This window comes from Papaver somniferum, chromosome 11 (genome assembly GCF_003573695.1).
Source record: "Papaver somniferum cultivar HN1 chromosome 11, ASM357369v1, whole genome shotgun sequence".
NCBI classification, from domain to species: Eukaryota; Viridiplantae; Streptophyta; class Magnoliopsida; order Ranunculales; family Papaveraceae; genus Papaver; species Papaver somniferum.
The window spans coordinates 47955323-47970833 of NC_039368.1; the positions used below are offsets into that span (position 1 = coordinate 47955323).

Consider the following 15511-nt stretch of genomic DNA (forward strand, 5'->3'; position numbering starts at 1 on the left):
ATTTAAACCAAATCTGGTAGTTCAGACAAAATCTCAACTTAGGTCATTTGGATTAGTCGGTCTTTTCCTGTTTAAGAATGCTGTTGTTATTATCAGTTGCACTTGCATACCATCTCTATAGCATGCTGTGCTGCGTAAATTTGAATATATGGCCTAAAATTTACCTCTTAATCTCCAACTCAATTTACAATGTAGTAAACTGAAATGCTTAGTTAAACAGTGTGCTGCCTTTGGTGATATGTTTGTTGACAATAATTCATATTTTGCCGTCAGTTAATTACGTATGGCAACTCTTGGTTGATCAAAATAATGTTGATGCACTTGTAGCCATATTTTACCTTCAATCACTTGATTATTCACGTCACAACTCTTGGTTGATGGAATAAATGTAAGAAAACCTACTATCGCTAAACAATTAAACTGTTTTTAGCAGCTCCATAGCAACTCTTTGTTCTATATAATTCCTACAAATTTCTCGACAGATTATCCAGCTTTAAGGCAAAAGAAGGTCCTTAGCTCAATAGCAATTTGACCAGACTTTATTAACTCAAAACTTTCTCACATTAACTTTTGCTCCCTTCTTCATACCGGATTCAAGCATTGCTTCAAGAACTGCAATATCTCTTGCACCTTCAACAAAAGAACTGCGAGGTTCAGCTTCATGGTCACCCACGTCCTGCAAAAATTCATGGAGTGTGTCTTTTTATATAACTTCTAACTTGAAAGGACTCCTAGACATCAAAATTTATACAGTACAAAACAACTAAATAATTTGTAAAGAAAAGGAATAAATTTATTTTTTACAAGCATTTTAGTACCTAGAAAATTTACTTTCATTCAGGTGCATGGTTTCTCTTTCTTTTTTGAGAGAGAGAGAGAATGGAACTAGTCTTGGTCTTGTCTAGTTCCCTTCCATACATGAAATTCCAAACCACAAAGAAAAAAATCCTCAAATCCTGCAAATTATCACATTTTGCTGGAAAAAGGAGTTTCATTATTTTTGTACCTTGAGGGTTGACTGAGAAATATCGTACACCAAAGCTTTTAATTCTTCATTAACCCCGCTAAATGGGTGAAAGGAGCTTTTGCATTGTCCATCAACTGTGTAATGCAAGACCTGCAAAAGCAATGAAATAGAAAGGTTATTGGTCTAAAAAGTTGATTTTTAAGGAACTGAGTTCTCGCAATCTGTAAACTATCAATATAATTTGCCAAAGTACGTTACTGTATGAATTCGCCATCCACCTCCATACACGGAATAAACAGAATACAATTGCTTTTCTTATCTTTATCTTTTTCTATTTTAGATTTTACCGTGTAACCATGTCTGCCATCTTTGTTGCCACGCTCAACCTGCAGAGATCCTTTTGTGCCGACAACTTTCCAGAATATCTACGAGAAACACTTCAGTATAAGAGTGATGCATAAATATGGAGGTGATTTGACGATTGGGGACATACCTTGGGAGATCTTGACGATACGACCATTACAAACACCCCAGCGCAACCGTTTTCCAATTCACTGGACACCAAACACAAATTAAATTCCAACTTTCATGCCTAGTGTAACAAACATTTTATGAGGATACATTTTTTTCTGGGTTCAAAAACTTACAAAATAGAGGATATATTGTCCGGTGGAGGCAAAGTTGTATCTACATGAGAGGTTATAGCAGACACAGAGGTTACCTCACACCCAACCACCTGTTTAGTGAGAACAGAAGAAAAAAAGTCTCACAACCTCTACTCAAGCAATTGCTTTTTAGTTTTAGTGCCAACAAGTGAAGGTGCATGCACGCGCAAATTATATGATGCATATAGGGCTACATGGTAATGAGTGAAGAGCTCAGCTTGATCTAAATAATAAGCATATCATCCTCTAAAAAGCGGCTGACAATTCAATGCATATATATCCCGTGGAAAGTGTAATTAAATTTTGCGGTAAAGCTAGGAGTCACGAGACAAGAAAGCAATTTAGTGAAAAGTTGTGACATGAAAATAAGGTTAGTTTTTTGTGAAGGTACGGAATACAGATGAGAATACCAGCACAAAGGAAACGCATAATGTTTTTCTGATATGGTGGCTGATCAAGATACATGAAAATTCAGGAGCCTACCATTCTCAATCCTGCAATGTAATGTACTCCCATATCCAAAATGAAACCACCCTGAAAAAAAAAGCATGCAAAGTTATATTCTAAAGCGGAGGTTGAATGCATTCAAATTATTGACCTCTTATATAAAACAACAAGAAAAAATTTGTTGTGCTCCCAACTGAAGGTTGAGGTTGAGTCTAATTGTCTACATCCAATCATCCAAGGGATGAGACTTCAACCGTGCCCTTGAGGTATGTCACTTGTACTTGTACATGGTATACCATAGAAAAGACGTCAATAATAGCTCATAGTGAGCCTCAAAGACCATGCTAATGAATGTGCAACAGAATATCTTTTTTTCATTGATGGAGACAATGTCTAAGATGCTTATACTACTAATATTACGCTGAAACTTCGCTTAATTGTAATAATGACATGAATCTTTGCATTTATTTTTTTTCACTTTTTCATCACTTCAGCGGAGTATGCTTGTACCTGCTTTTCACTGTTCTGATTATCTGTTCTGATTATTTAATAGGTTAAGAGATATCGGGTAACACATTTTACAAAGAGAGAGCTCGCATACTGTAAAATTGCGCCTCCAAGAACTTGAGAAGTAAGGATTTGAACTGGTCATCGATCCCTCAACCATTATTTGAACGCTCATCATGTCACCAATTTCTTTCAGAAGGTTCTTGCACTGTAAATATCCGGTAATCGTCATCTTGATAGGCAAGGCTAAAAATACGTAAAAACATAACAAACAGCAATAGCAACAGCTGAAACATGGTGCACAGATATACCTCCACAAAAGCAGGCTCAAACCGATAATTTTCTCCAACAGCCCATATGGGTCGATGAGAAAGAGAATTGGCACCCAAAGATTTGTAGTGTGAGATTGCAGTCTCAGCCTCACTAACAGCTGTATAACTCAAAAGGGCATATAACTTATCACAAATTCGAGTAATATCATTTTTAGAAAGAAAATGAACAATCATTAAGAATTGATCTATTTTGATGATAAAGTATGATCTCACTTACAGGATGCAGCTGGTTTCTCTTCAGATCCACAATATCAATCAGGAAATGCAGGCGCAAGGAGGTAAAAACAGAGAGAGACATTTAGTAATTCACACATTACACATACAGAATCATGGAAACCTGAGAATGGTGTGTGTGTGTGAGAAGTTGATTTTACTTCATCGGTTCTGATGTGTTTCTACTATATCTTCTACGTAATAAATAAGTAAAACCCTCACAACCTATGACATACTGGAATGAAACAAGATAATACAGCCATAACATAGTCTTCACCTTGGAAAACATGCTTCCCTGCCTTTAGCATCCTCAATGACATGTCAACCTGCATATAATATATCCTTCTGTTAATTGAGAATCCTTAGTTGGCTATAGAATGGGGGAATGTGCATTGTCATCAAGAAGCTTCTGAAAGGTCTCTTGAAACCGCGAATGTTGGCCTGTCCTAGACCTATGGTAGCTTGTGTCTAATTTCTTTTGTATACTTCGTGATTCAGTAAAAAACAGGAGCTAAAATTGTAGGTTCTATATTGAATGCCGAGATATAGTGTAGCAAATTGCAGTATCTAGGCAAATCTGTACTAAGTACAAAAAAAAAATAAGAAAATCACTGTTACCTTCACAAACAAAATTATTTTAAATCTTCACTCTTACAAATTTCATTAGTAAACAAAGGAGGGGAGCCCAAAGGTGATCAAGGTGAGAACTCATGATCTTCACAAACTACTTTATCGATGGTTACTGAGTAAGCGAAGTGCAGCGTTTAACAAAAATACACACAACACTTTCAGCAGAACTAAAGACTAATATTTGCATGACAAACAAAAACGACGAGAAGAGAAAAGTGCAAATCAATCTGAAAATGTGGTTCGATGGGTGTACCTGAATTTGTCCAGTAAGAACAACTGCAACACCAGAAATTGAAGTATCTTTAATAATGTCCTCAAGACCAGCATCGCCCCATTTACATTCTATTTCTGGGAAATTCTGGCGAGCAAGGTCAACAGCAGCTTTTGCAGATTCCTACATTGATCAATTGGTATAAATTTTTAACAACTTTATTTCATACTACTTCAAAGACAAAGAACAATAAAGTTAAAACATAAGTGAAAGACAGTTACCTCAGTTCGACTCCAAATTGTCTTGAGAATCATAATATCAGAGATCTCATAAAGTCTAGGAAGATATTGAGTTCGAACAAATATACCCGCACCTAAAACTGCAATTTGGGGACGCTGTGCCATACTGAAAACTGCAACAAACGAAAATTGGTAATCAAATTGAGGTGGTGAACTACCATGGAGACGGTACGGCTTTTCATCATAGAGAGAAGAGGACAGATTTAAACAAATACACTTGGAGAAATGAAATCAAAATCAAGAAATGCAGAAACAGAAAAGTAAACTGATTTGAATCAAGAATGGTTTGTAGGACTAATTGAGATTGTTAGAGATGCAGGAAGAGATAACAATTTGATGGGGGAAATGACGGGCTAAGTAGTTCGCAATCACAAAAGTCACATCACTGCAACCACAGATGTGTTAGCTGAAGGAGTATTGTGTAGTGAGAGAGAGAGGAGTCGCTGAGATCTGATTTCGTTATGTCAGTGTAGTGGAAATTTGTTTTGGGGAGTTCAATGTTTATTTTTAGGCATTTAATGTCCCAATGAGGCTCGATGACAAGTCACAGGAGCGTCATTTTGGTTATTAAGTTGATTGCTGGGCCGTGTATGACCATAGATCGATGCAGCTACATTTCAACATGCCAAACCTTCTTGATAGAGCACGCAAAACTGACTCAATGTTTTACATGCATACGGGCATACCGATACTATGCCTGAATATTTTCACTAATACCATGACTGAACATTTCAGTATGAATTTCATAATCAGTTCTTTCTGTTCTACACAATTTTGAGCTACATAAAGTTATCGTCACAGTAGACATAATAAACACCTCTGAAAATTCTCACTTGACATCCTTTAGATAGAATGCAAAGCAAGAAACATTTTTAACTTTATATATAACTGTTATGAGGCTGATAACTTGGATTTCAGGAGTTTGACGAAGAAAACAGCTTACAAATACATGGCTCTTTACTGGAATAGCCTGAAGACACAAACAGGGCTACATAGGTCGATGAAGTTGTGTGTATTGTCCACTGACTGAATATAAATGGCTTCTCTGGGCTCTTCACTCACTCCACTCTGTGTGGCGTAGTCCATTGCCATCTCGTAATCCACCTGCACATTAGCCATTAGATAATATACAGAGGTTTATTAGAACTTGAAAAGAATTTAATTAGTTCTATTTTGTGAGATTTTCGAAAACATCTAATCTTATTATCTTTGGACGTTCATTTTCTGAGAACTTAATTGGACATCAGAAGTGATTAAACAAACATGAGGGGTATCGGGAGCTGACCTGCTCAACGTGTTTGGCAAGTTTATCATGCAACGTCTGCTTTGTAATCAAACGAGCTGACACTTGCTTTAGGATTTCAGCATCCTCTTCGTCATAGCGCTTCTTCTTTGACGAATTTGCTTGAGCCGTTTGTCTCAAAACATCATAAATAGCACCCGTAACATCAGGAATGTACCTAAAGATTGACGAAATAATATTGCAGCAATTCCGATGAGTAAGTCAGATCATCAACGAAAATAGACCCAAAATAAAGAAGCAAGAGAATGACAATGAAAATTGTTGGCCATGGTATGATCCACCAAACAACGTTTACCATCAAAAATTCAATCTTCGGTGTAAAATCAATCGTCTGATTCATAACACCTCTAGGAAAAAACATTAAATAGTTTAGACTTAGAAAGATTTCTGAAATGGATAACTGCAACCTAATCAGATTGAATATTTTATTTTCAGGTGGAGAGCAACAACAAGCCTGGTAGAGAAAACAAAACTACCAACATTGTGTAGGTTTGGGATTGAATTTTGATACCATCTTCATCACCATGATCAAACATTGGGTAGGTTGACACCTCATCACACGGTACCCAACATTTGATATCAAAAGAATATTGAATACTCTGCAGCAATTGCTCATATGATTTACCTTGTTAAGTTCCGCTTTCTCTCTTGTTGCTCGCGAGCTTGAAATTTTTTTGAGTATTTTGGATTTCAGCTGAATACAGCACTGCTGAATGGCAGCCTGAAAAGTAATTTTGTTGTCAGCTTATCAATTCAATTTCTTTATATCATTCATGACAAAGAAAGGAAAAAAAGAAGGAAAAAAAAATGAAATAAAAACACCCACCTTGACAGCTGATGCTATCTCACTAATATCATCCCCAATATATTCCTTCCCAGTGCCTTTGAAGGGTATTTTAGTGCTTACTATGCTCACAAAAACACCGATCTTATCTTGTGTCTGGTTGATCTTGTAGTTGTTCCAACTGGTCAATAACGTGCAGTGAGTTTTCTGTTGTACACTTATAGTTTTTTGTTTCCCTCAGAAAGTAACTATTATAATATTATTGCGTAAGAAAGATAAAGGGGACAACAAAAAGAGTATTAATCTCACTTGATTCTCTTCTGGGCAGTTCTTGTGACGACATCAGCACCTTGCTCAAAAAGGAGAGGGATACGGTTTGCAAACCGAAAAATATTCAAACCCTACAATTTATCCAGCACCAGCCAGACAAAAAATCTGTATATGTTATTCGTGATAGCAGCACAAACAACCACCAAAAAGGTATGCGTAAAGCATAGTTATGTTCCCAATCGAAATCTTATATTTCTTACTTGCTTAACATCTTTTCCTCCCAAGCTAACACCAGCTTCCACAATGAATGGATGACCTTCGAAAACTTGAGGACTGTATCCAGAGAGTAGCCAAACAACAATCACACTTGGGAATCATGTGCTCATTATGCATCAACAACTAATACATCATCAATGGTTTGAACATAACTCGTCGTTATATCTAGACAATCACTCAAGATATAAACAGATTTGCAGAAAAATGGAGATAAAAGACAACCTGCCTGAATAAGTTGCAACCAAGTCAGGATGCAGCTCCTTAATGATGCCAAGGCGAAGGTTGTACTCTCCAGCAGGACTAAGACACTGAAATAACCAAAAGTGGTACAGTAAAAGTGGAGAACTGGAATGCAAGGTTGTAACAGCATGTAAAATAAAATATATGAAGAACCAAATGGAAAACAAAGGAAGAGAAAAACATAACTGGAAATTAATTATGTAGTAACTTCTCAATAATATTGAATAAATACAATACAGAAACCAAGAAATAAGTGTATGTGTTACGTTTCCACTGGGGTCATCAAATTTTGCCTGACGAAACAACTGATGGATCCGAACTATTTGTTGCGATGTGAGAGATTTAACTGCTGTCTTAGGACTAAAATCTGGTCCCATTTCTCCTGCAAAACAGAATGGATTTCGCTTAGTTTCAAAAATTCAAAGGATGCACACTATTTGCTCATTTCTCCCGAGAGTGAAAACTTCTTAGAGTTGCTGAAAACCAGACATTTTATATTTGAGGATCAAAGAAATCTGAAATCCTAGTAGCACTCAAAGTTTCTGCCAAGTTTTAAGTTTTTTCATTTAAGGCACCATGCAAAACAGGTTATAACTTTTTATGACAAGCAGCATTGAGCAATGAAAAAATATTGAATAGAGCTTACCAATTAAACGCTCGGCAAAGGGTTTGCCTATATTTACAAACTCATTCTGGAGAAACTGCAAAAGGTTCGGCTTTGAAGTTTCCGTGATAAGTCGCTTGATGATGCTTTGTCTCAACAGGAACTGGAGGCATTACATCTGTCCTGCGTGCAAATCTTATAGTGACATTTTTACTGCACCAAAAGAAAGAATCCTATCAGAGAGTACTGAAGGAACTATCTCTTTTACTTTCAGCAATTTACATTTATGCAACAATTGATCTGTCTGTAATAATATGGTACAGGAAGCATAATCGGTTCTGCCTCGTCTAATTGAGGACTTAATTACCAATTACTGTACTATAAAATTGGAAAGAAAAAGAAGAAGAAGAAAAACGTAAAGGAGTATAAAAATATTTAAGATAGAGACTTACTCTGCTACATCTGAAACGAACTTAAAGAGAAATTGGGCATATGGAGTGATCACAGCCATCTGACGCATATAATGTAGGATCTTTGACTGCATATGATAATGCATATTGTTTTAGATCCAAGTCAAATGCAATAATATATCCTACCATTTGGAAGAAAAAAAGAGTATCTAAATTCACGGTAGAGATGCTAGACTTGAAGGTCCGACAGATGCATAGATAATGTCCATGCAACAAAGAACTCACACGATATGTCGTCCAGTTTCCCTCAATGACAACTTGAACTTTAGCTCCATGCCACCGCTCTTCATCCCGTTTCTCATGTAAATGCACATGTGGGATGTTTCTGAATAGTTAAAAAAAATATAGCAAATAATTAATACCAAATGCAAAGGTCATAGTGCTGAAAGTTCATTTCGAAAAAAATAGATATACATTATCCTACACAGCCTTCATACATACCGATGAATATCAATATCCAGCCTGCAGAATGTTGTATAACTTTGACCCCTCATTGATGATGAGATCTCTATAGGAAGTCCAGTACTCATTTCGGACCAAATCAGAGCCTGCATCAGGTGTGAATCTATTAAATTCCTGATTATTCTGTAAAACTAAATAGGTTGACCCAAATGCTACACCCTTGCATGGACATTGTTGAGAATGTCTGAAGCAGCTCCAGAAATGTAAGTATGTTACCAAGAAAGAGGTACTGTTAACATGTCAACTGAAAATTTAGTGAAGGTATGATTTTCTCTATTCTAGTCTCTAGATATTAATATTAATTCTAATAAACTAAAGGCATAAGCTGATAAAATTGATTCCCCAATGTTGTCCTCTTCTAACTATATCAGAATAGGACTAACAGAAGTTAGATATTCATGAATATTAATGGTGAGAACAGACATCGATGTCAATATTATGTCAAATACTACAGAATGGAACTAAGACTTACCATCTTCGCACCAAGTCCAAATTTTCCACGGGTCTGTTTCAAGCCATATTTTGTCCCCGACAGAACTGTATGAATACCAAAAGTATTGAAACTAAATTACCATAAATCACATTAACAGAAACGGAGTGCAATCTTTTATAAAATTATAGGCAAATGGAAATTGATATAGTGAGCCAATTGGAAACCTCTTCCAAACATATTGGGGATGTCATCATGAGGCATTCCTTTTCCATTGTCCTGCATTCAAGGAGCTCACCACCATTAAGAGCGTCCACAGTGGTGCGAGCATAACTAAAGACCAAAGACTAAAAAAAAAAGATCAAATTTGGGTTTAGTCCGTCCTGTGACGTAGCGGGTGACGAGTAAATTTGGTCGCGCGTTGATATAAAGTCCGCTTCATCGTCCAGCGTAGATAAAGATTACGCCTGGCATGGGGCGTTGATAAAGATAACGCCTGGTATGGGGCGTTGATAAAGACAACGCCTGTATGGGGCGTGAACTATAGCAACGCCTGGTGTGTGGGACGGAGATTATACGTTGGCCCGGGTTCAAAAATAAAAAAAAATAAAAAAAAAAAGAAAATGGGGCGTTGATAAAGACAACGCCCTAACCAAAGTTTTGTAAACTTTTCAAATTTGGGTTCATGACTATATCAACGCCCCATTCAAATTTGGTGTCCGGCGTTGATTATACCAACGCCCCATCCAGGCGGACATTATACCAACGCCCCATGCCAGGCGTTGATTATACCAACGCCCCATTCAGGCGGACATTATACCAACGCCCTGCATCAGGCGTTAACTTTACGAACGCGCGGCTACAGGCGGACATTATACCAACGCCCGTCGGGTAGGCGGACATTATATAAACGCCCGACTATATTTGGATTTGGTCTTAATCGCCGACCAAATTTGGTCCGAGTTTTACTCTTTGATCAAATTTTGATCGATGGTCCGTCCCATTACGCCAGCCCACTCGACACCAAATTTGGGTTTAGTCGTCCACTGCAGTTGCTCGTATTGTATCATCTAAATTTGGAAATACAGACTAATGCATAGCCTATAATAATACAGATAGTAGATGTAATCAGAATAAAAAGTGCTCACAGACACAATGATGCATTACTTGGGAAAGATATTGAGTCACACCTTACAAGTCACCCTGAAAAATGAGGCCTCACCCCGTCCCTTCATGGCCTTTTGAGCAGGCTCTTTGACCTTCTTCCCAGCTGCAATATTTTTCGCCTGGGTTTCCTGATCTCGAGCTTCTTTGGCAAGGCGTTTCTACAATAAGAGTGAGGTAAAAAGAAATGAAAATCGACATAACAAATTTGGAGATATCATTCATTCCAGGCAAGCAATGATGAATTACATACAAAGTCCTAAATACAAGTAATTGCCCATACCAGTAACAAAGTTACCAGTATATGAAGTTAACATGCACCACTAACAGTATCTTGTCCAAGTAGTATAGAGGTGATAAAACAAAAGAATCAAAACAAAAGTGGACTCTCATCAGAAACACCTTCCATAGCCAAACAATCCACTCTATGGGTCTGTAAAAAGGTTTATAAAGAAAGGAGGATCCACTAGGATCACATTTTAAACACACCTCGCGGGCTTTAGCATTTTCAAAATCATCATATAATGCTTCATCAACGCGTTCTCGATCAACAAGTCCAATCATAGAGTTAAACTTGCTTTTCCCAATCTCCTCACTGTCACCACAAATCCATCTCATTAATATAAAGTACCACTATTCCTGAATGCAAAAAAGTGTCAATTATAAAGTTGTTCTTACTTACATGGTTACTTCAATCACAGGAAGCTCGGAAATGGCTTCCGCTGAATCAAGTGAATTTTCAACAAGTTCTCTCACAGTTGTGTATAGACTTTTCCCGGGCTGAAATTTACAAGCATTTGAAACACCAAAATAGTTCAGGTCGCAAATAAAAATCAAATCTTTATCATCTGAAGTTCTGCACATGCATGATTGCGATAAAGTTTCAACAAATATATTCAATTAAAGCAAATTCATTTACTTTATCAAATCCTGCAATGTTCTTATTTTCAGCAAAAAACTCCGCGGGAGATTCTGCAGAAATCAAATGCACAACTCAATCAAATCTCAAAATAAAAATAAAAATAGAATTAAATGAACAAATTTAAACAAAGAGGTGTTGATCCACTGGAACAAAAAACACTTACTCTGCTTTAGAATACTTTCCTTGGCTTTTTTTGGAGCTTTTGATTTACTTCCTTTTTTTGCCTCAATAGGAGGACTTTCACTACCAGAAGAATGCATTACCAGGATCTCTAGTTTACAAAAATAAAAGCAAATTACAAAATGGAAAAATGGAAGAAGAAAAAAATCAGAGAAGACAGATGGAAGAATCACAAAGCTGATGATGATTAGATTTTAAGAACCCTACAATTTTATGGCGGGATTTCCTAGGGTTTAAGACTTTTGAGTAAAATTTCGGAGAGAGTTTTCTCTAAATCGCATAATTTAACAATAATTTAAAATTACATATCTGTCCTATATTAGAAAGTTGTAGACGGGTGCAGCTGTTTTGCTGCACGGTGGACTCTTCTCCCACCCTAGTTAGTAAGTTCGCGAATCATTCGCGAATCATTCGCGAATTTTTCCGTATCACGAATTTTACCGTCTTATTCGCGTACGTTTGCAACTCCGAACCCAAGTCGCGTATTATGTGGCATTCCCGGATTATTCGCGAACCGTTCACGAATTTTACGTATCCCGAATGATACGTCCGCTTAATTCGCCATAAATTCTTTAGCTTTTACTTTTCAAAGACTCCACCTTTTGGGCTTTACTGCCTCCCGAACATACACGACCGGATATTAAAAGTGTTGTAATTTTTATGAAACAAAAACGACTGAAGAGATTTGAAGGTGAAGGTGAGAGAGATCTCAAACTCACTAACCAAGCATCTAAACCACCATACGACGTCCTTTTGGATAACTAATGTTGTATATATTATTAATATCATCATATTAAGTTTATTTTTTCTTTAAATAACTCACACATATGCATAAAAATTGGTCTATGACCTTATAAATACAAATTATTTGTTATATATAGATACCGAATTTTCAGAGCCGAACTCACATTTATAAATCGAATTATACACGTACGTATGCCGTTCCGAATTACTGACGAATCACGTCCCGTTGACCGAATTTTGGACCGAATCTGGATTTTACAAAACCGTATAATACTCGTACGTTTGCCGTTCCGTACGTTTGCCGAATCCCGAATTGCTAACTATCCCACTGGAAAATCAGTCAAAAGTGGTCCCACAAATGATTTATTAACACGTGTCAATATATAAGTGGTAAAACAATTAACCTTTGATTATGTTTTGCTGTGTAGTGCCAATAGCCAAACCCAATAGCATGTGCTTTTTCCCGCTAAGCGCAGGCGGTATAATGCGCACACGGCGCAAAGAAGTGAAATTTCTTAAGTAGGACTGCGACCTAAATGGATAAATCCCCTACCTTCTCCCTCATCCACTTCTTCGAAACCTAGAACATTTCCACTCTGAACCATAAATTCTGCAAAAAATGGCGTCAATTTCTTTAGCTTCAAATTTACTTCAACAACCTACAAAATCATTTAAAATCCAGTCAAAATCTTCATTTTATCAGCCTAGAGTAGTTTCTGTTTCAATTTCTCGTGGATTTTCTTCAACATCAATCTCCTTAAATCCCAGAGAAACTCTCTCGAGGGTTTCTGCCGTTGCTGAAGAAACAGATGTATCTACTCAAGATAGTTCGTCCCCATCTGCAAGAAAATTGTATGTTGGTAACATCCCTAGAACTGTCAACAACGAGGAACTTGAAAAGTTGTTTGCCGAACATGGAGCTGTGGAGAAAGTTGAGGTATAAATTTCTCAGTCTTGCTTTACATTGCGAGTGTTTTAACTTTGGATTCTGCTAGCATTGTTCGATTCAAGTAATTTGTCCTTAATTGGGGGAAGGTTTTAACATTACTGATTAGGTTCATTTGAATGGATAAACTTGACTGAATAACTGTGCAAAGTGCAAACGCTGCCTACGTATACTATTAGTGGATATAAAAGCTGATGTCTATTGTTAGAGAGTAGGTATAATTGGAGGGCTTTGGTGATAGTTGCTGCTTTTACTATAATTAAGCTGCGGTGAATTTCATGCATATACAATTTGATTCATGGATAACACCTAACTGAGTTCCCAGTTCTGTAGATACCATTTTTCGGAGTTTATTACTAAAATTATGTTTGAATTTATTGAATGGGCAAGGGTCGGCCATACTCCATCTTTTTTGTAACTGGGTTGGTTTTGGTAACAGGTCATGTATGATAAGTATTCTAAGAGGAGCCGTCGGTTTGCATTTGTTACTATGAAGACATCAGAGGATGTAGCTGCAGCTATTGAAAAGATGAATGAATCGGTAAGTAAAACAATTTTGTTATTATTGGAATACTGATTTGATTTTTCTTATTTACTAGCGAACGGGATAGAAAAGACATTATACACGTGGTTTGTGAGAATCATCTTACAAATGATTTTATCCATCTGAACGTTTTGTGATGAATAATAGGAAATTGGAGGGCGGCAAATTAAAGTAAATGTAACTGAGAAACCTTTGGATACCACGGATTCACCCCTTCAAGCTGCAGAATCCAAATTTATTGACAGTCCATACAAGGTCTACGTGGGTAATCTTGCAAAGACAGTGACTTCTGATATTCTTAGCAAATTTTTCTCAGAAAAGGGTCAAGTCCTGAGTGCTAAAGTGTCCACAGTGCCTGGAACTTCAAAGTCCAGTGGTTTTGGATTTGTTTCCTTCTCGTCAGACGAGGATGTTGAGACTGCCATTTCATCATTTAATGATGCTGTAAGTATTTAACTACCTCATGTCAAATTTTAGGCTGCTTCAAACGTGTTATTACACATATATTTGTTTAGATTTATGCTCCATGCATTAACACAATAAAAGCCGCAAACGAAACAAGTAATAATTAATGATTTGACTTTGGAAAACGAAATAAATATATTTGTGTGCTGAGTACAAAACTTTGCCATTTCAATGAAGAAAGGATCTAAGAAGTTACCGTTTCAGTCTCAGTTTTTCCCAATTTGGATCATTAAATGAAATTAACTTCAGTATGTGGTGTTGTTCAGTTCACTTTACCTGATGTGTTTATGTACTTTTCTTGCAGTTACTAGAAGGACAAAAAATCCGTGTAAACAAAGCCTGAGCTCGGAGATGACGAATATTTGTGTGCATTATAAGTAGATTTTTTTTCTTCTTCATTTTGTTGTTTTCTGAGAAGAAACTTTGAGTAATGTCCCAGTGAGTATATTTGCGTTTCTTCTCCCAATTTTCAAGTAGATTCTTTTCTTTGATACAAAAGGAAATTTTATCGCTTAGTGAATGATAAAGTTCTGGTCTATGGCCAGAAGACCACATATTACACTATCAAAATCATCAGAAGTTTCTAATGCCAAGGCTTTCTCTCTAACAGAGCGTCAGCCACTTGATTATCATCCCTACTAATAAAAGAAAAATCACAAATTGTAAGACTAGAGATTAAGTGTTTTATCTCTTTTATTTTGAATGAGCAAAGTAGATCCAGATTGTATTACAAATTTTGCATCGGCTTCAATGTAGATTTTAGATAGCTGCAAATCTTTAGCCCACGTCAAAGCCTCACGAACTGCCGTACACTCCCCTGCTTCAGGACTTAGAAATCCATCTCTATAGCATCCTTTGATTCCAAGACATGCACCTATGTGATTGCAAAGAACAATGTCAGTACCCACTTGGTTACTAACCATCTACATTAAGCTTAAGAAAACCATCTACTGGAGGTTTTCAACGTGACACATTAGGGATATTCTGAGTATGATAACCAGAAGATTCAATATGCTTATGAGAGGTCAAATGGTAATATATTTTATGAACAAAAGTGTGTGGGTTAAGAGAGAGACCCTAAAATACAACATCACATCTTTCTTTCCATATTATCCATGCTCCAAGCATGACCGTGAATATCCACTTATCTTCATGAATAATACTAGAGGTAAAGAAACAGCTAGTGACCCATTCTAAAACAGAGTTGCAATTCTCTCTGACTGAGTCAATATTGATATTAACACCCCTCCAAACAACCCTTGCATGTCTGCACACGAATATAATATGCTCAATAATTTCTTCACAGCAACCACAAATGTCACATTGAGTAACTTCACTTCCATTATGAGAAGACAACTTGATTTTTGTTCAATGAATCTCTCTGATACATTTATATGCAAAAAGTTTAATCTTAGGTGCAGTTTGACACCCCCATA

At 36.7% G+C, this 15511-nt stretch overlaps 2 protein-coding genes and 1 pseudogene across 3 annotated transcripts; 1 reads left to right on the top strand and 2 right to left on the bottom strand.

Annotated features, from left to right (window-relative positions):
- Window positions 1-301: 301 nt before the first annotated feature.
- On the bottom strand, window positions 302-4762 carry LOC113322189 (uncharacterized protein YMR315W-like). Of its 2 annotated transcripts, XR_003347075.1 has the most exons (13): window positions 4254-4762; window positions 4015-4155; window positions 3409-3457; window positions 3136-3153; window positions 2898-3016; window positions 2681-2794; window positions 2116-2166; window positions 1615-1703; window positions 1461-1521; window positions 1315-1392; window positions 1007-1117; window positions 819-909; window positions 302-676 (listed from the first exon to the last, which is right to left on the bottom strand). XR_003347075.1 is itself a non-coding variant. In XM_026570233.1 (12 exons), exons 1-12 carry the CDS (start codon window positions 4374-4376, stop codon window positions 548-550), a joined length of 1083 nt encoding a protein of 360 aa, XP_026426018.1. In that variant the 5' UTR covers window positions 4377-4732; the 3' UTR covers window positions 302-547. The 2 variants fall into 2 exon arrangements, 1 of the variants encoding a protein (XP_026426018.1); XM_026570233.1 differs by lacking the exon at window positions 819-909 and having other exon boundaries at window positions 4254-4732.
- On the bottom strand, window positions 4339-11638 carry LOC113322188 (annotated as a pseudogene).
- A 1042-nt stretch (window positions 11639-12680) lies between these two features.
- Window positions 12681-14668, top strand: LOC113320254 (30S ribosomal protein 2, chloroplastic-like). Its single transcript, XM_026568180.1, has 4 exons — window positions 12681-13057; window positions 13506-13607; window positions 13758-14054; window positions 14380-14668. Exons 1-4 carry the CDS (start codon window positions 12740-12742, stop codon window positions 14416-14418), a joined length of 756 nt encoding a protein of 251 aa, XP_026423965.1. The 5' UTR covers window positions 12681-12739; the 3' UTR covers window positions 14419-14668.
- Window positions 14669-15511: the final 843 nt, after the last annotated feature.

What these genes read in the sequence shown, in the direction of transcription:
- LOC113322189 (XM_026570233.1), bottom strand. Translation starts at nt 4,376, where the DNA reads ATGGCACAGCGTCCCCAAATTGCAGTTTTAGGTGCGGGTATATTTGTT. An exon ending in CAATTTGGAGTCGAACTGAG is followed by an intron (nt 4,156 to 4,253) that starts GTAACTGTCTTT and finishes TGATCAATGTAG; the next exon opens with GAATCTGCAAAAGCTGCTGT. An exon ending in ACATTGCAGGATTGAGAATG is followed by an intron (nt 1,704 to 2,115) that starts GTAGGCTCCTGA and finishes CTCACTAAACAG; the next exon opens with GTGGTTGGGTGTGAGGTAAC.
- LOC113320254 (XM_026568180.1), top strand. Translation starts at nt 12,740, where the DNA reads ATGGCGTCAATTTCTTTAGCTTCAAATTTACTTCAACAACCTACAAAA. An exon ending in GAGCTGTGGAGAAAGTTGAG is followed by an intron (nt 13,058 to 13,505) that starts GTATAAATTTCT and finishes TTTTGGTAACAG; the next exon opens with GTCATGTATGATAAGTATTC. An exon ending in TTTCATCATTTAATGATGCT is followed by an intron (nt 14,055 to 14,379) that starts GTAAGTATTTAA and finishes CTTTTCTTGCAG; the next exon opens with TTACTAGAAGGACAAAAAAT.